General features: G+C 40.9%; 1 protein-coding gene across 1 annotated transcript in view; it reads left to right on the forward strand.

The window, feature by feature from the left end:
- tecpr2 (tectonin beta-propeller repeat containing 2) overlaps window positions 1-19325 on the forward strand; it is a 109261-nt gene that overhangs the window by 36974 nt on the left and 52962 nt on the right. Inside the window, exons 8-11 of the mRNA XM_078562406.1 lie at window positions 1318-1758; window positions 3309-4333; window positions 4688-4871; window positions 5203-5376. Coding sequence (XP_078418532.1) covers window positions 1318-1758; window positions 3309-4333; window positions 4688-4871; window positions 5203-5376 — 1824 coding nt within the window. The remainder of the gene's footprint in view (window positions 1-1317; window positions 1759-3308; window positions 4334-4687; window positions 4872-5202; window positions 5377-19325) is intronic.

The raw sequence follows: 19325 nt of genomic DNA on the forward strand, positions 1-19325 counted from the left end.
TCTCATGATCCCTCTTTGCTTCTCTTATTTGCTTTTTCTCTGAACCTCCTGTATTCCGCTTGGTTCTCAGTTGTATTTTCTACCTGACACCTGGCCGTAACCACATTTTTTCTTTAACTTAATTTGTATCTCCTTTTTTATCCAGGGAGCTCTGGATTTGTTTATCCTTTCTGCCCCTTTTGAGGGGATATACCTTGACTGTGCCCGAATCATTCCTCCTTTTTTGCTGCCAACCTTTGGTTCAAGTCTATCTGGCCCAGCTCCATTCTTGCCCCATAGAAGTTGGCTCTCCCCCAGTTAATTATTCTTACTCTGGACTATACATTGATCCTTGTATCATAAGGTTTAGGATGATGGTAGAAAAGGACACTGTCTCCTAAATGTTCCCCTGCTGACACTTGATCTACTTGGCCTACTTCATTTCCAAGAACCAGGTCCAACAGTGCATCCTTTCTTGTTGGACTGAATGCATACTGCTGTAGAAAATTCTCCTGAGCACACTCTAGGAACTCTTGCTCCTCTCTGCCCGCCCTTGTAAGTACATTTACAACCACAGGAGAGAGCAAGGGACGAAGTGAAGTTTGAATGACCCATGGTATAAGTCAGTTCTCATTCATTACTTCATTTCTCTGTAGTACTCTTGAGTTTCTCCAGGATTTGCATAATCCTTTACTTTTTAAAAGGCACAAGAATGGGAAGCCTGGTTTCTGCTGATTGGGGAATCTAGAAATAGGGGTTATAGCCTAAAAATTAGAAGTGAAGTTAGGAAACATATCCAAACACAGGGTGGTAGAAGTTTGGAGCTCATTTGCAAGTGGTAGTTGATGCTATGTCAATTGTAATTTTAAACCTGTGATTGTTAGATTTTTGTAATCCAAAGGTATTGAGTGTTGTGGGGCAAAGACAGGTGTGTGGAGTTAAGTCTCAGATTAGCAGAATGGCACATCAAGTTCAAGGGGCTAAATGGCCTTCTCCTGTTCCTTTAGTTCTTGAACCTGATTCCATTTTTTGCTAACTCCATATATTTTTCCCAGATTTATGTGCATATTCGTTTGTTGCTTCACATATACAAGAATTACAAATGCAAGATTTTATTTTCAGACTTAACTTCAAATGGATATAGACGATGACAGACTGCTTTTTTTTTAAAGATTGACTCATCACTGGACATAGTTTAATGCCTTCAGGGAGAAGAAGAGCAAAACATTGTTTAAAATACTGTTTGTGGAGGCTATCCTGAGTCACAGATCCTTTTTTCCCTTTTCCCAAAGCAGTTTCTAAATCTGTCAATTTAATACAAATGTAATTACATTTCAGGTGTACATTCACAAATAGATTCTGTGCTGGCAGCCAGTTACAGTGAATCGGTTCACGAAACAGTAATCACAACGTACTCAAAAGAAATGCAAAGTGAAAATAAAGCTTCAGGAACTGGTCATTTTGAAGTGCAACATCCATGGTCTTCAGAACCCGAGCAAAGTTTGAATACAAAAAACAATGCAGAAGGACATGTGTGGGATGAGACAAGAGAAGGAAGATATTCCGAAAGTGAGCCAAGGAGCAGAAGCAGTTCTCTAAACAGTAGTATTAGTGTTTTTAGCCATGTAACAACTCCAGAACAGCAGGTAGGAGCACTTTCCTCGCCTGTGGTATTAATGAAGATTCCAGACACTTCAGAAAGGTTCAGGACATTAAACATGGAAGAATTTAACCAGCAACTCATCGTTGTTCCTGTAAAAAAGAAGAAACGGAAGCAAGGTATTTTCCACGTAACTCTTTGCTTTATTAGTCTTGTCTTTATTAATTTTAATAATCATTTGGTAGTGCAAAACTTGAGTATTACTAAAAAAACAAACACGCTGTCCAAGTTTTTTGTCTTGCACTCATCAGGACAGATTCACAAGAGTGTCCGCTCTACCTCCAATTACCCTGGAAGGGTAAGGTGCCTCAAAAATTTGAGCAACAGGTGAAGTTAGCCATTGCATACTGCTTCTATGTAGTAGCATCGTAAGTGGTATTCTCACTAACAGGATGCTGCCATCAAGTCAAAAAGACGTTCTGCCTATCATGCAAATTAGTAATGTGGTATATGAGTTTCAGTGCTGATTTGATGCCAGGTATATAGGCTGTACCTCCCAATGACTGGCAGATTGTATCAAACTGCACATCCCTTTGGCTGTTCGCAATAGGCAAAGTACTGACTGTGTACCCAACCAGCCTGTGCTTGCAAAACTCGAAACATAGTGTACAACATTTGATGTGATTCCCTGATTGGACAGCACTTGCTAAACAATCCTGATTGTCAATGTAATTCTTAGCACAAGCAATTTAAGATTATTAGTCAGGCTCGCAACGTGGCTCACTTGCGTGTGTTGGAAGCTACATATATTCACACACAGGTCCCCATCCTTTGTCGACAGAAGGACCATGTCCATGCATTGCACCTTTTTCAACTGAATGGAAGCTTGGGGGACAGCCATTGCCTGGTTCATTCCCCATGGCAATGCCTTAACCAATCATAGTCAACCTTCTTGGTTTGAATTTAAACAAAAGCTTGGTAGGTAACTGTTTGCTGGTGCATTCTCCATGACAACGGCTCCACCAGAGTCCACTAGCCAACCAATCAGCACTCTCTTCTCGTGTAGTCTAAATTGTTGTTCTCTTTGCAATTGGTATTCTTGCGAACCTGTCCTGATGAGTGCAAGATAAAAAGCTTCTACAGCATGTTTCTATTTTCAGCAATTTCAATAATGTAAATTTGTGGGCATATATTTTAAATATACAAACCACCATAGAGCATTTCAATGATAACTTTTGGAGTCCTGAAGTAAAACACCAATAGAATCACTTCATGTGGTTTTGTTTATTAATTGTAGTTTGACACACATTCAACTTCTAAAAGTGGATATTTTGATGGGTTAACCTGTGGAAAAATTGCTTGATCAGCCAGTAATTAGAGGGCATATATTTACTATCATGGAATGATCAGAGACATTACAGATTTTGTTTTTACAGTGGTTTGGGATTGCTCTACCAGAAGCAATTATAGTAGCATAATCCTATTTTGATGCAGTGGACCAAATAGCCTTCTGTGTTGTAAAATTTTACAATTTTGTTCTAGATGCACAAGGGTTATAATGGAAGGATTAATCTTTTTTGGCTTATTAAGGATTTTATTTTAATACTTGATAATTTATTACATTTAGCTACAGTATTATCTGTTGGTCTGATATGTTCTGATTTCCTGTTTTTTGCCCCCCCCAAAAAATCTTGTTTTTCAATAATTGCATGTTATCTCTGTTGTACAGCAAGCTCTACAACAGAAGGCAGTCTCATAAAACATGAAATTGACTGTTCCAATAGCTCCCAAAGTTCAGAGCCAGCACTTTTGAGTGACTTTGCTATTGATGGCTCCATAACCACGACTTGTGATTTGTCTGATCAAATGAGTTTGTTGAGCAGCAGCCTGGATCACTTGACCACAGATTCTCCTGAACGAGAGAGCCAGATTCGTACAGAATTGGATATGATTTTACAGGAAGAGAATAATTCCAACCTTTTTGGCTCCATACCATCTTCTAAATCTGTACCAACACTGCAGGATGATCATCTCTCTTCAGACTGTTCACCAAAATCTTTGAAGAATACAAATGCAGTGAATGAAAAGACACATTCCTCTGATCTGAGCTTTGCAGAATGTCTAGACCATGTATCTTCTGTCAAATTAGAAATTTTAGACAGTTATTGCAGTGAAAATGAAGATTACAGAGGTGAGGTTTCAGTGTTAAATTGCTCTGAACCACTAATTGGACTGCAAGAAAATTTAGATAGCACTATGTTTAAAGCAGCTTGCAACAGTGAACCTTTTGAATTAAGATCTCGAGATCCAGAAAATAGTGGGTTGGCTGGTGGCCTAAATTTGCAAGGATCTTTAAGTGAAAGCTCAGAGTCTTTCTTGGATGAGCGACATGCACTACTGATGAGAATTCTTTCACCAGATAAAGATCAGAACAAACAGGAAACCAAAGTTTTTTCACAATTGTATGTTTCATACAATGAACCACATTTATTAGATTCAACTGAAACTCCACAAACTTTTGAAACTGTTTGCTGTGTTGGTAATGGTGCCACTGAAAAAAAGAGCGCCCAAGAACAACTTTCATCATCCAGTGATGACGAAGATATTTATGCTCATGGAGGACCTCATTCATTATCTGAAGCCAACATAACTGAATTCTCTCTCAGTTGCAATGCTGAAAAATCGCTCAGTTCAGTTTTTCAAGATTTGAATAATTCTGCTCCAGATGAAATGGAGCTTTTAAAATCGGATCAGGTGAAGCAAAAACTAAGTTTGTTTATTTTCTTAAGCTAATGTCCAAGCTTAGACTTAATTTATGAACTTTTTATATATTCTGTTTTTCAGTTATGATAATCTGTTCTTTAACATTTTACTGAAAGACAATGGCAGATGAGCAGTGAAGAGAGCTCTGATATCAATAACAAAAGTTTGAGTTGTTTTTGTCAGAATTCTGTGAATCTATTACTAATTTTAAATATGGAAACTGAAAAACTGAGTTATTGAATTTGACACATTTTTGGAAATGAGGATTTGGCTTATGGGCCCTGAAAGGGAAATACATTTCAATGGAAGTTCACTGATTTGGTTCTTTTTATCTTGTGTTGATAGTTTGCTGAGAGTTGGATGGGTTACTCTGGCCCCGGGTATAGTATCCTCAGCCTGGTAGTCTCTGAAAAGCACGTCTGGTGTCTAGATTACAAGGGTGGGCTATACTGTAGCCCTTTTCATGCTACAAGTTTGCGGTGGCAGAAGTTTGAAGATGGTGTCCAGCAGGTGGCAGTATCACCATCAGGTCAGTGAAGATATGATGGTATTGCTTTGATGTGCATTGCTACAGTCATTATACAGCTAGAATTCCAAATGTTTAGTAAATTCCAATCTTCAGTTTGTGTAGCTTTCTCATTATAAGTTTCTAATGGAATATAAATTATGTACACACACAGTAAAATGTGTGTTGCAGCTTATGAAGAGGGATAACACGGCAATTAAACAATAAACACAGATTCTGTATATACTGCTCTTGTGCCTTATATGCAAAACAGAAAATTGTTCAAACTGGAATTTCAAAATCTGCTTTTTAATTTCTGACAACATTGGAATTATTTTAACTTTCTAAAATGCAGGTACGCTGTTATGGAAGATTGAACAAAAATCAAGCAAAGCTTTTGCCTGTGGTAAAGTGACAATGAAGGGGAAGAGGCATTGGTATGAGGCTTTACCAAATGCTGCATATGTTGCTTTAAGTGATGACACTGCATGGATCATCCAAATCAATGGAGAACTCTACCTGCAAACAGGTATTTTAAGGATATGTTTATTATTGTAATAATATGGTTGCAGCAGAAAGTGTTTCTATAAGTCGGTGCAATTAATAGTTTGTAGTTTCAATTAATTTCACATTTTTCATTAGTTGCTGACATGTTTATTGCATAGATTATCAACAGTCAAAGAAAGAAAAGTAAGACTTGCATTTATATAGTGCCTTTTGCAGCCTCTGGCTGTAGAGATTACTCACTTCTGTAAGGTAGGAAAATTAAAAAAAATAATGCTTGTAGAAAGAAATGGGACTTTTAAATTTTAAAGAAAGCTTACCAGGTTATATCATGTCTCTATGGAACAGAGGAGTGGGACAAATTAGATAGCTCTTTCAAAGAGGCAGGCCAAGCATGATGGGCTGAATGTACTGTGTGATGCTATGGATTCCAGCATACATAGTATTTTATCTAGTAACTGTATTTCCTTGGATTTCAGATTAGACTAAGATTATAGGAAAAGCTTGAGTTTGACCATCTAGGTCAGGGCCATCCTTTACCACAAATAAAAACTGCAGGAAAAAAGGGAAATTACTTGTCACACGTTGTAAAAATTGAGAAAAAATCTTGCTTTAAGTTTAAAAACGTTCAAACTATCCCCAAACTAACTACTAATTAGGGAAAAATAATCTTCACGTCCAAGCTTCCTATAGTTTATTTTTCCTATCTCCTTCTCATTGCCATATTTTCCTTTGTTCTTAGAATATACTTTCACAGGTGCCAGTCTTGACCAGCACCAAACCAAAGTGAGCCTAGATGAGTATCAGCAGGCTGTTGGATGCATCATCCAATAGCGATATACATGCAGCTCTGAATAGTAATCTTGACAGGAACCTTGGCTAATTTATTTTCCTCTCCTTAGCCCAGTGGCATTGAGGAAAATTATAGTGCTCATAACACTGGTTGACCATAGCTAATTCGACACTATAGTTAAACATTTCAATTTTCTTCATAATCACTTTAACTCTTCATGTTCCTTTTCTCCACTTGAATTTTGTGCACATTTTCAGCTAATCTGTTTAAAAAAAAATTATAAAGCATATATAATTTGATTCTCTGACAGTCTTTGCCCTCCTTCAATTGCTACTTTCTCCTAGCCCTCTTTTGCCAACAGCTTTCAGCTCTTCATATTTTGCTGCCCAGTTTTATGTCCTTTTTTTGGCAGTGTACTAGGCCAATACAGTCCTGTGAGCTTAATGGATGGCTCTAATTTGTCCTGTCCTTTCAAAAATATTTACAATATAAGTAATAGTGTCGTCATGTTGCTATTTAAAACTGGATGAACAGAACATGTTGATTGTGATAAGTATCAACTTTCCCTTTACTAGAATTAGAGGAGACTGTTGGCATCTGCTAGTACTAGGGTACAGACTGCATTGAAGTATTATGTTTTCCAGGTAAAATGCATGCATTGTAACATTTAGTAGAAGTGCGGCAAGACTTTTGAAAAGGAATACTGGGATTTTACAGCAAAAGGTTAAGGATATAACAGTCAAGATGTGTAATAGTGAATCTATATAAAATCTTTATACGTGTACAGTTGGAGTAGTGTGTGGAGCTTTGGGCTCCACGTCATTGGAAGGACATTGAGGCAATGGACAAAGTACAGCACAGGTTTTCTGGTATAGCTTACTGCCTGGTATGAGGGAGTAGAAATACAAAGAAAGACTTTAAAAATTGGAACTGTTTTAATAGACGTATTTAAAATTATAGGGGATAGGACAGAGTAGATAGGAACAAACTGCTTTTCGATTCATGCAGCACTGGCACCAGTACTGAGGAAAGTGGGAGCTGTACTGTTGGGACGGGCTTCACCTGAGCCATGCTGGGATCAGTGTTCTGACGAGTTGTACAACTAGAGCAGCAGAGAGGGCTTTAAACTAAATAGTGGAGGGAAGGGATCGTGCGAGAGGAGATGCAGTAAATCGAAAGGTGGCACCAAGGCACTAGAGCAAGGTAGTGACTGGATAAACATAACAAGAGTATAGCAAAAAGGGACAGAGTGCAAACTTAAGGGTGCTCCAGCAGATAGGCCAGAGATTGCAAATGGTAAAAAGACTGTATATTAAAGGCTCTATATCTGAATGCATGCAGCATTCGTAACAAAATGGATGAATTGTTAGTACAGAGAAATGAATATGTATGATCTGATAGCCATTACAGAGACACGGTTGCTGGGTGACCAAGACTGGGACCTGAATATTGAAGCATATTTAACATTTTGAAAAGATAGGAAGCTAGGGATAGGTGTTGGGTTAGTTCTATTAATTAAGGATATAATTTTAGTAGTGAAAAATGACCTTGGCTCCAATGAGCAAGATGTAGAATCAGTTTGGGTAGAGATAAGAAATAGGAAAGGTAAGAGATCAATTGTAGGAGTAGATTGTAGGTCCCCCATAACAGTTTTTACATTGTAGGACATAGAATACAGGAAGAAATAAATGGGGTGTGGAAGAAAGGTACCGCAATAACCATGGATGACTTTAATCAACAGAGATTGGACGATTCAGATTGGCAAATGTAAACTGGAAAGTGAGTTCATAGAGTGTCTGTAGAATAATTTCTTAGAGCAGTATGTCCTATAGCCAATCAGGGAGCAGGCTATTCTAGGTGTGGTAAAGGAGCCTTTAGGTAACAGCGATCATAACATGATAGAATTTCATGTTCAGTTTGAAGGGGTGAAGTGTGGGTCTAAGACTAGTGTTTTAAATTATAAGAGAATGAAAGCAGAGTAAAGTAAACTGGGGAACTAGTTTTAAAAGGCAGGACAGTAGAGATGGAATGGCAAACTCTCAGAAAAAATTTATACCAGAAGGAAAGAAAAAAGGACTCTTTCAGAAGGATGTTGAATAAAGAAATTAAGGATTGTATCAAATTGAAAGAAACACTGTACAAATCTGTAAAGTTTAGTGGTAGGTCAGAAGATTAGTCAGATTTTAAGAACCAGCAAAGAATGACAGAAAAAACTAAGAGGGAGAAAGTTGAGTATGAGAGAAAACTAGCTTGTAATATAAAAACAAATAGTAAAGATTCCTACAAGTATTTAAATAGGAAGAGAGTAACTAAAGCTGGTTCTCTTGAGAGTGAGTCTGGGGAATTGATAATTGAAAAGCAGGAATTGGTGGAGGCATTGAACAGTCTGTCTTCACTATAAAAGATTTAGAAAACTTCCCAAAGATACTTGAATCTAAAGGTGAATGGGAGGAAGGAATTTCTCAATCACCATCACTAGGTGCTGGGAAAGCTATTAGGCCTAAAGGCTGACAAGTCCCCAGGATCAAATAACCTGTATCCTAGGATCTTAAAAGAAGTGGCTGCAGAAATAGGAGATGCATTGGTTATAATCTCCCACATTCCTTAGAACCTAGAAGGGTTCCAGTGGATTGGAAAATATCTAATGTAACACCTTTAATTCAAGAAAGGAGGGAGACAGAAAGCAAGAAACTACAGGCCAGTTAGCCTAACATCTGTCGTAGGGCAGGTTGGCAGAGGGGGTGGGGTTGCTTTGTTAGTAAGAAATGAAATTAAATCGATAGCAAGAAATGATGTAGGGTCAGATGATGTAGAATCTGTGTGGGTAGAGTTGAGGAACCGCAAAGGTAAAAAAACCATATTGGGAGTTATGTACAGGCCTCCGAACAGTAGTCAGGATGTGGGGCACAAGATACACCAGGAGATAGAAAAGGTGTGTAAGAAAGGCAAGGTTACAGTGATCATGGGGGATTTCAATATGCAGGTAGACTGGGAAAATCAGGTTGGTAGTGGATCCCAAGAAAAGGAATTTGTGGAATGTCTACGAGATGGCTTTTTTGGAGCAGCTTGTGTTGGAGCCCACTAGGGAACAGGCAATTCTAGATTTACTGATGTGTAATGAGACAGATTTGATAAGGGAGCTTAAGGTGAAGGAACTCTTAGGAGGAAGTGACCATAATATGATAGAATTTACCCTGCAATTTGAGAGGAAAAAGCTGGAATCCGATGTAACGGTATTACAGTTGAATAAAGGCAACTACAGAGGCATGAGGGAGGAGCTGGCCAGAATTGACTGGGATATGAGCCTAGCAGGAAAGACAGTGGAACAGCAATGGCAGGAGTTTCTGGGAGTAATTTGGGAGACACAGCTAAAATTCATCCCTAGGAAGAAGAAGCATACTAAAGGGAGGACGAGGCAACCATGGCTGACAAGGGAAGTCAGGGACAGCATAAAAGCTAAAGAGAAAGCATACAATGCGGCGAAGAGCAGTGGGAAACCAGGGGATTGGGAAGCCTACAAAGACCAACAGCGGACAACTAAAAAAGAAATAAGGAGGGAGAAGATTAAATATGAGGGTAAACTAGCCAGTAATATAAAAGAAGATTGCACGAGCTTTTTTAGATATATAAAAGGTAAGAGAAAGGCAAAAGTGGACATTGGGCCGCTGGAAAATGACACTGGAGAAGTAGTAGTGGGGAACAAAGAAATGGCAGAGGAACTGAATAGGTACTTTGCGTCAGTCTTCACAGTGGAAGACACTAGTGAAATCCCCAAAGTTCAAGAGAGTCGGGGTGCAGAGGTGAGTATAGTGGCCATTACTAAGGAGAAGGTGCTAGGAAAACTGAAAGGTCTGAAGGTGGATAAATCACCTGGACCAGATGGATTACCCCCCAGAGTTCTGAAGGAGATAGCTGAAGAGATAGTGGAGGCGTTAGTGGTGATCTTTCAGGAATCACTGGAGTCAGGGAGGGTCCCAGAGGACTGGAAAATCGCTAATGTAACCCCCCTGTTTAAGAAGGGAGTGAGGCAAAAGACCGGAAATTACAGGCCGATTAGCCTGACCTCGGTCGTTGGTAAGATTTTAGAGTCCATTATTAAGGATGAGATTTCAGAATATTTGGAAGTGCATGGTAAAATCGGGCAAAGTCAGCATGGTTTCATCAAGGGGAGGTCATGCCTGACAAATCTGTTAGAATTCTATGAGGAGGTAACGAGTAGGTTAGACAAAGGAGAGCCAATGGATGTTATCTACTTGGACTTCCAGAAGGCCTTTGACAAGGTGCCGCACAGGAGGCTGCTCAGTAAGATAAGAGCCCATGGTGTTAGAGGCAAGGTACTAGCATGGATAGAAGATTGGCTGTCTGGCAGGAGGCAGAGAGTGGGGATAAGGGGGTCCTTCTCAGGTGGCGGCCAGTGACTAGTAGAGTTCTGCAGGGGTCAGTGTTGGGACCACAACTTTTCACTTTATACATTAATGATCTAGATGAAGGAACTGAGGGCATCCTGGCTAAGTTTGCAGATGATTCAAAGATAGGTGGAGGGACAGGTAGTATTGAGGAGGCAGGGAGGCTGCAGAAGGAATTGGACAGGTTAGGAGAATGGGCAAAGAAGTGGCAGTTGGAATACAACGTGGGGAAGTGTGATGTCATGCACTTTGGTAGGAAGAATAGAGGCATGGACTATTTTCTAAATGGGGAGAGAATTTAGAAATCTGGAGTTCAAAGGGACTTGGGAGTCCTAGTCCAGGATTCCCTTAAGGTTAACTTGCAGGTTGAGTTGGTAGATAGGAAGGCAAATGCAATGTTGGCATTTATTTCGAGAGGACTAGAATATAAAAGCAGGGATGTGCTGCTGAGGCTTTATAAGGCTCTGGTCAGCCACATTTAGAATATTGTGAGCAATTTTGGGCCCCGTACCTCAGGAAGGATGTTCTGGCCCTGGAGAGGGTCCAGAGGAGGTTCATGAGAAATATCCCAGGAATGAAAAGCTTAACATATGAGGAACATTTGAGGACTCTGGGTCTATACTTGATGGAGTTTAGAAGGATGAGGGGGGATCTGATTGAAACTTACAGAATACTGAAACGCCTGGATAAGGTGGACGTGGGGAAGATGTTTCCAATAGTAGGAGAGACTAGGACCCAAGGGCACAGCCTCAGAGTAAAGGGAAGACCTTTTAGAACAGGATTGAGGAGAAACTTCTTTAGCCAGAGAGTGGTGAATCTATGGAATTCATTGCCACAGAAGGCTGTGGAGGCCAGGTCATTGAGTGTATTTAAGACCGAGATAGATAGGTTCTTGATTGGTTAAGGGATCAAATGTTACAGGGAGAAGGCGGGAGAATGGGGTTGAGAAACTTATCAGCCATGATTGAATGGCGGAGCAGACTCGATGGGCCGATTGGCCTAATTTCTCCTCCTATGTCTTAAGGTCTTATGGCAATTGCTAGAATGCATTAATAAGGAAGTTATAGCAGGATACTTGGAAAATCATAATGGGATCAGGTAGTCAACATGGCTTTGTGAAAGGGAAATCGTGTTTAATTTATTAGTTTTTTGAGGAAGTGACAAACAAGATGGATAAAGAAGAACCTGTAGATGTAGTGTACTTGAATTTCCAAAAGGCATTTGATAAATTGCCACATCAAAGATTACTACACAAGATAAGAGAGCATGGTGTAGGGCATGTAAGATATTAACATGGATAAAGGATTGGTTAGCTAACAGGAAGCAGAATGTAGGGATAAAGGGTCCTTTTCGGGTTGGCAAGCTGTAACTAGTGGAGTGCCACAGGAATCGGTGCTGGGGCCTCAACAAGTAACAATCAACATCAGTGATTTGGATGAAGGGACTGAATGTATGATTGCCAAATTTGCTGATGAGACCAAGATTGATAGGAAAATAAATTGTCAAGAGGAGAAGAGAGTCTGCAAAGGGATATAGAGAGGTTAAGTGAGTGGCAAAAATTTGGCAGACGGAATATAATGTGGGAAAATGTGAACTTATCCACTTTGGCAGCAAGAAAGGAAAAGCAATTTAAATGGAGAGAGATTACAGAACTCGATGGCACAGGGATCTGGGTGTCCTGGTACATGAATCTCAAATGTACAAAGTTAGTCTGCAGGTACAGCAAGTGATTAGGAAGGCAAATGGAATGTTGGTGTTTATTGCATGGGGAGTGGAATATAAAAATAGGGAAATTTTACTGCAACTGCACAGGGTATTGGTGAGACCACATCTGGAATACTGTGTACAGTTATCAGATAAGACGTAATTGTGTTGGCAGTACAGAGAGCAGTACATTCCTGGGATGAAGGACTTATCACATGAAGAAAGGTTGAACATGTTGGAGTTTAGAAGAATGAGAGGTAATCTTATTGAAACATAAAAGATCCTGAGGGGATTCAATAGGGTAGATCCTGGGAGGTTATTTCAACTTGAGGGGGATTAGAACAAGGGGTTACAGTTTAAAAATAAGAGTTCTCCCTTTTAAAACTGAGATGAGAATTTTTTTCTAGGGTCACTAGTATGTAGAATTCTCTTCCCCAGAGAGCTGTGGAGGCTGGGTCATTGAATTTATTCAAGGCAGAATTAGACAGATTTTTGATAGACAAGGGAGTCTAGGATTATGGGGGGGGGGGGGGAGGCAGGAAAGCGGAGTTGAGACCACAAGATCAGCCATGATCTTATCGAATGGCAAAGCAGGGTCAAAGGGCCGAATGGCCTTCTGCTCCTAAGCCTTATGTTCCTAGTGGCTGAGAAATTGAGTGAGGGGATGTGGATATTAGATAAAAATGCAAGAAATTTAGGACAAAGCAAGAAAAGCATGTTTTTGCGCAAAAAAGTTGTGAAACTGGAATGCAGTACCCAAAGTTGGTGCTTGAAACAAAAGTATGTCAAGTTTTAAGAATATGTTTGATGATAGGTGATAGAGGGAAAGACAGTTAAGGGAGGGCAGCATAAACATGGGATTAGAGCAGCCTTTAGTGTTGAGAATAAATACCAAAATTAACTGGTTGGTCTGAATGGCCTGTTCAGCTTTGTGATTTCTATGTAATTCTGTATATACAGAAAATGCATGCGATATAAAGTGCTACCCTGTATCAGCTCTTCAGTCAGGGAATTGTATTTTTATTTTGGAAAGCGTGGTCTGATTTCTTGGAATTTAAACCTTATCTAAGTTCCCTTTCCAATGTACTTTATGGGCAGAATTTTCCCCCCGTTGCAGGGGATGTTTAGATGCTAAGCGGGTGGGAGGGGAATTCCCTGAACCGAGCGTGCGCTCTTTCGCTCATCTCCCTTAGGCTAAGTGCTGCCTCGGAGATCGGCTCCTGTCTGAAAAAATGTTATAAACAGAAGAGATAAGTTTCCCTGACGTCCCCTCATGTGACACTGGGCAGGGCCAGGGCTCCTGGCCTGCCTGACAACCTAGGTCCATTAATTACTTTAACTACTTTGTCAATGGCCTCGATTGACCATTGACAAGTCGGCGGGTGCACAGCTGATTCTGCTGAGCCCCCGTCAACCTGAAAGTTGAAATGAGGCGGGGTGACATCAGGAGTTCCGCTTGACGCCATCCCGTGCCATTTTACGTGTCGGCAAGTGGGCCCCACCCCCCACTCACCAACCAGGAAATCCTGGCCTATGTATTTCTTGCTGAATCTGAAGTCTTCATCAATGGGAAGGTTACAGATTTTTATTGCATGATAATGTTAGTTGGGATTACAATGTTTCTCTATATCAGTACAAATGAAGGAAATAATACCTATCTATGGGAATGATGAAAAGTGGAATAAATATATTTAACCTTTCTTTGGCTCAGAGGTTGATTTATGTTGGGTATAAGATGGGTGTTTACTAACTCTTGTCTGAAAATTCTGGCACATGATTGGAACATGGATAGGTATTCATATTTTAGTGAGTTATATTTTAAAATTCTCACTGTAATCTGGTGGATTCAGTGAGCATGGTAAAGTCAGAGCTGAAAGGGTAACACATTGTTTGATAGCTATTTTGTGTTAATGTTGCTTTGTTAATGGTTTGCTTAGAAATAAGCTTCTGTATTTAACACAAGCAGTCAAGAACCCACCATAAAAAATAGCATGAGAAATATCTCATGATGCCTCACCACCACCTTGTCGAGGCAATTTGGAATGCACTATAAATGCTGGCCTTGCCCATATCACCCATATTCCATGAATTAATATGAGACAAAATGTGGACTATAAATTTTGTTCTATGTATATAAGATGCACAGATAAGACTTTTTCCCACCAGTAACAAATAATAAAACATCTGGACATTCACTACCATAATGAGGAGCAATGCACTTTTTCGCATTGACCTCCTTGTAATATATGCCTATTCTTCACCCCAAATTCACTGATTTTAATCTCCTTCCCAGTCTCTTGTAAAAATTGTTGATCAACATTTCTAAGACTAATTGGATATGATACGTTTTCAGCAGCCACTAACTTCTTGCAGTTCTGGCATATTGACTTTGAGCTGAGCTCCTCAACCTATAGCTTCTTCATCACAGATACTGCTTACTTTCATCTCTGGAATATCACTGACCTCTGCCCCAGCCCCAGGGCTTGTGCTACTGAAACCATCATCCATGCTTTTTGCCACCTCCAGGTTCTCCTAACCAACCTCTTATTCTCCACCCTTTATAAATTTCAACTCATCTGAAACACTGCTTCTCATATTCTATTTGACAAGAAGTCTCACTCGTCCACACTAAGCCAGTTTTGGCTCTAGTTTCTCGAGGGCTCAGATTTAAAACCCTAATCCCTGTAGCCAATCCATGCCTCTCGTTTCAGCAATATTCAAGTTCTGTACTACCCATCGACGGTCTGTTATGTTTGAAGTGGGTCTATCTCTTTCACACTCAGATTTCAGGCTTTTGTAAAAACATTCAATGTAACCTTTGTCAAAATAAAACATTGTAATTTTTTCTCTAACATTTCCCCAAATTTTGAAAAACACCCAGATATTGTTAAAGATTGAAGAGAAGCATTACATCAGTTGGATTACTAGGTACTACAGGTGTATCCTGGGAAGTTGTGTACATTGCACATTTGCAGATTGCAGGGCCTATCTTCAAGTCCAAGCCCAAACTTTTTGGAAGAGGCTGAGGTCTTTAAGTAAAAAGAACAACTTTCATTTATATAGTGTCATTAAATGCAGCTGCATCAAATGGAAAAAAAAGAAAAAAGACTTGCATTTATATAGCACTTTTCATGACCACCAGACATCTCAAAGCACTTTACAAACAGTGACTATACTTCAAAAGTACTTCATTGCTTGGAGTGTAGGAAACGCGACAGACAATTTGTGCACAGCAAGCTCCCAAAAATAACCAGAAAATCTCTGTGATGTTGATTGAAGGATAAACATTGGCCAACTTTCCTGCTCTTCAAAATAGTGCCATGGGATCTTTTACATCCATCTGAGCAGGCAGATGGGACCTGGCTTTAATGTCCTATCCAAAAGATGGCACCTACAACAGTGCAACACTCCCTCATTACAGCACAGGAGTGTCAGCCTTGATTTTTGTGTTTGAGTCCTGGAGTTGGACTTGAACCAAGAACCTTGTGTTTCAGAGGTGAGTGTGCTACTAACCGTACCACAGCTGTCACCTAAATGTCCCTAAACAATGCAACTTCTCCATCCCTGACAGATATTTCATTATAACGAGTCCATTCGCACATCAGGCTATATGGCTTCTAGCACTCCTGGTTGAGAGTTCTCATCATTTCCACCTTTGTCCGAGTGATCTTCCTTTTCATGAATCACAAGTGTACTTCCAATAATGGACCTTTTCTCCTGATAGATGTTGCAGCTTAACCTTCTTTACAAAGATGGCCGCACCATTTCTATTAGAGTTTAATAAAACTTCTAATGCAGATATTCAAAGATATTCAAAGACCCAAGTTAAGGGATAAATATAGGAGGGAATAAACAGAAAATTTGGAATAAAAAGTAGACCTGGGTAATCTAGATTTTAACCCAGCTATGGTGAAGGAATGGCAATATGTGTCAAAACAGGATGGTGTGAGAGTTGCATGGTAACTTGCAGGTGGTGGTATTCCCTTGGGTAGAATTTTCCATTCGGCGTGTGAGCACGCACCCGACATGCCGGAATCTTAAATGGCACGCGATGAAATCTGGCATGTGTCCCGACGTTATTGCAAAGTCGCGCGATATTTCATTTGGCGGGCGTGTGCCAGAGTCGGCTGTGCGCCCTCCGATAATTGATGGGCCTATTAAGGCTATTAACCAGGTAATTAACCTGAATTTTACGTTGCCTGCCTGAGTGGGATGAGGTTTCCTAAAGCTTTTACAAATTAAATAAAAATCTTCTTTGAAAAAGAAAAACATGTCCCATCTCATGTAACAGTCACATGAGGAGACTTGTTTCATTAAATTTTTAATATACTTGTTAAAAAAATAAATAAGCACTTCAATCTCCCTGAGGCAGCTCCGTGCCTCGGAGATTGAAGCGCTCCCGATTCTCCCTCATCCCCCTGCTCGCACAGGTAGCGCTCAGCGCTACTGCTCATGATACACGCTGGGCCTTAATTGGCTCCTGCCGAGCCCGCCCGACGAATGGAAAATCCTGGCCCATGTGTCTGCTGGCCATGTTGTTCTAGGCCGTAGAGGTCAAGGATTTGGAAAGTGCTGTTGCAGAAACCTTGACAATTTGCTGCAGTGCATCTTGTAGATGCTACACACTGCTGCTACTATACATCAGTGGTAGTGGAGCAAATGAACGTTTAAGATGGTGGATGAGGTGCTGATCAAGCAGGCTTCATTGTCCCGGGTGTTTTTTTTTATATTCATTTTTACGGGTTGTCGGCGTCGCTGACCAGACAGCATTTATTGCCCACCCCTAATTGCCCTTGAGAAGGTGGTGGCGAGCTGCCCTCTTGAACCGCTGCAGTCCCCGTGGTGTAGATACACCCACAGTGCTGTTAGGGAGAGAGTTCCAGGTTTTTGACCCAATGACAGTGTCGAGCTTCTTGAACCGGGAGATTGCCCCTCCTCTCGCGCTGTTTTCAGTCTTCCCTTCTGGGAGCGGGAGGAGTCGGACCTGTGTGGGAGCACCCTTCCTGAGCTGCTTGGTGGATGTTAAAAAAGTGTGAGTGATGTCACGGGAAAGTCATGAGTTGACTGGTTCTTGAGTAGCTGCTGTTAGGGACTGTGTTTCAATCCCAGTAATTTTGAAAAACGTAAATTTCTAAACAAGCACAGGGAAAGTAAGAATTTATATTACGGGAGAGAGCTGATTTGAGTAAGGGCGAAGAATTTCTACTTTCTACTAATCTCCAGTTAATAGTACAAGAGTAAGGTTAGTTAAAGTAAGTAAAGTGATTTAAAAGTTTAAATTTAAGGCATGACAGGACAATCCAGTCAAGCGGAACGCTCGTCCTGTGGCATGTGGAGAGTCGTGGACACTTCTTGTGACCCAGACGAGCCCATGTGCAGGAAGTGTCACCGGCCTGCATAAGCTTGAGTTCCATGTTTTAGAGCTTGAGCAGTGGCTGGGGTCACTGAGGTGCATCGGTGAGGCAGAGAACTACATGGTTAGCATGTTCAGAGGGGTGATCACATCACAAGTTAGGGGCAAGCAGGCAGATAGGGAATGGGTGACTGCCAGGCATTCAAGGGAAACAGACAGGTAGTGCAGGAGTCACCAGAGGTCCTGTTCACTAATCATTTTTTCCTTCTGGATATCAGTGGATCAGATGGATCCTTGGAGGAGTGCAGCAAGAGCCAAGCCCACAGCACCATGGGTGGCCCAGCTGTACTGGAGGGGAGGAAGAAGAACAGAAGGGCAGTACTGATAGGGGATTCTTTAGGCGAACAGACAGGTGTTTCTGTGACCGTCAACATGACTCCAGGCTAGTTTGTTGCTTCCCTGGTGCTAGGGTCAAGGATGTCGCAGGCTGCAGGACATACTTGTGGGGGAGGGCCAACAGCCAGAGGTCATGGTCCACATTGGTACCAACGACATAGGTAGGAAGATGAATGTGGTCCTGCAATCGGAATTTAGGGAGCTAGGCAGAAAATTAGCAAGCAGGACCTCAAAGATTACTCCCAGTGCCATGTGCAAGTGAGTATGGAAATAGGAAGATAAGACAGATGAATGCGTGTCTGGAAAGATGGTGCTGGAGGGAGGGCTTTAGATTCCTGGGACTCTGGGACTGGCTCTGGGGGAGATGGCACCTGTACAAGCCGGATGGTTTACATCCAAACAGAGCCGGGACCGAGTTCCTTGCCAAACGTTTTACTAGTGCTGTTGGGGAGGGTTCAGACTAACTCAGCAGGAGCATGGGAACCAGGAGAGAATATCAGAAAGTAATACCAGGGTACTCGAAATGCTGGGAGAGGCAGATAGCACTAAAATAGAGAGTAGTAAGTTAATAGACGAAGTTGGAGTAAGTAGTGAAGTCTAAATCAGGCTGCATGTATGTGAATGCATGGAGTATAGTTAATAAAATTGGGGAGTTACAGGCATTGATTGCCTTGTGGGATTATGATGTTGTGGCGATAACGGAGACCCTGGCTTAAGCAGGGCAGATCTGGGTGCTAAATATCCCTGGTTACAAGGTGTACAGAAAAGATAGGAAAGGGGAAAAAAGGAGGAGGGGTGGCATTTTTGGTTAAGGAGAGTATTGCAGTACTAGAGAAAGAGAATGTATCAGAGGATTCAAGGACAGAATCGATTTGGCTAGAACTAAGGAATAAAAAGGGTGCAGTTACATTGCTCAGATTATATAGACCACCAGCTAGTGGGAAGGATATAGAGGAAAAAATCTGCAAGGAAATTTAGAGAGGTATAAACATCAGAGTAGCTATAGTGGGGACTTTAATTACCCATATATAGAGTGGGATAGTGGTAGTGTAAGCGGCAGTGAGGGACAAGTATTCCTAGATTGTGTTCAGGAGAATTTCCTACAGCAGTATGTGTCCAGTCCAACAAGAAAGAAGGCACTGCTAGACCTGGTTCTTGGGGATGAGGTGGGCCAAGTAGATAAAGTGACAGTAGGGAAGCATTTAGGGGGCAGTGATCATTGTATCATAAGGTTTAGGATGATGGTAGAAAATGACATTGGTCAATCCAGAGTAAGAATAATCAACTGGTGGAGAGCAGACTTCAATGGGGCAAGAACGGAG

Source organism: Cetorhinus maximus, chromosome 18 (genome assembly GCF_964194155.1).
Source record: "Cetorhinus maximus chromosome 18, sCetMax3.hap1.1, whole genome shotgun sequence".
Taxonomy (NCBI): domain Eukaryota; kingdom Metazoa; phylum Chordata; class Chondrichthyes; order Lamniformes; family Cetorhinidae; genus Cetorhinus; species Cetorhinus maximus.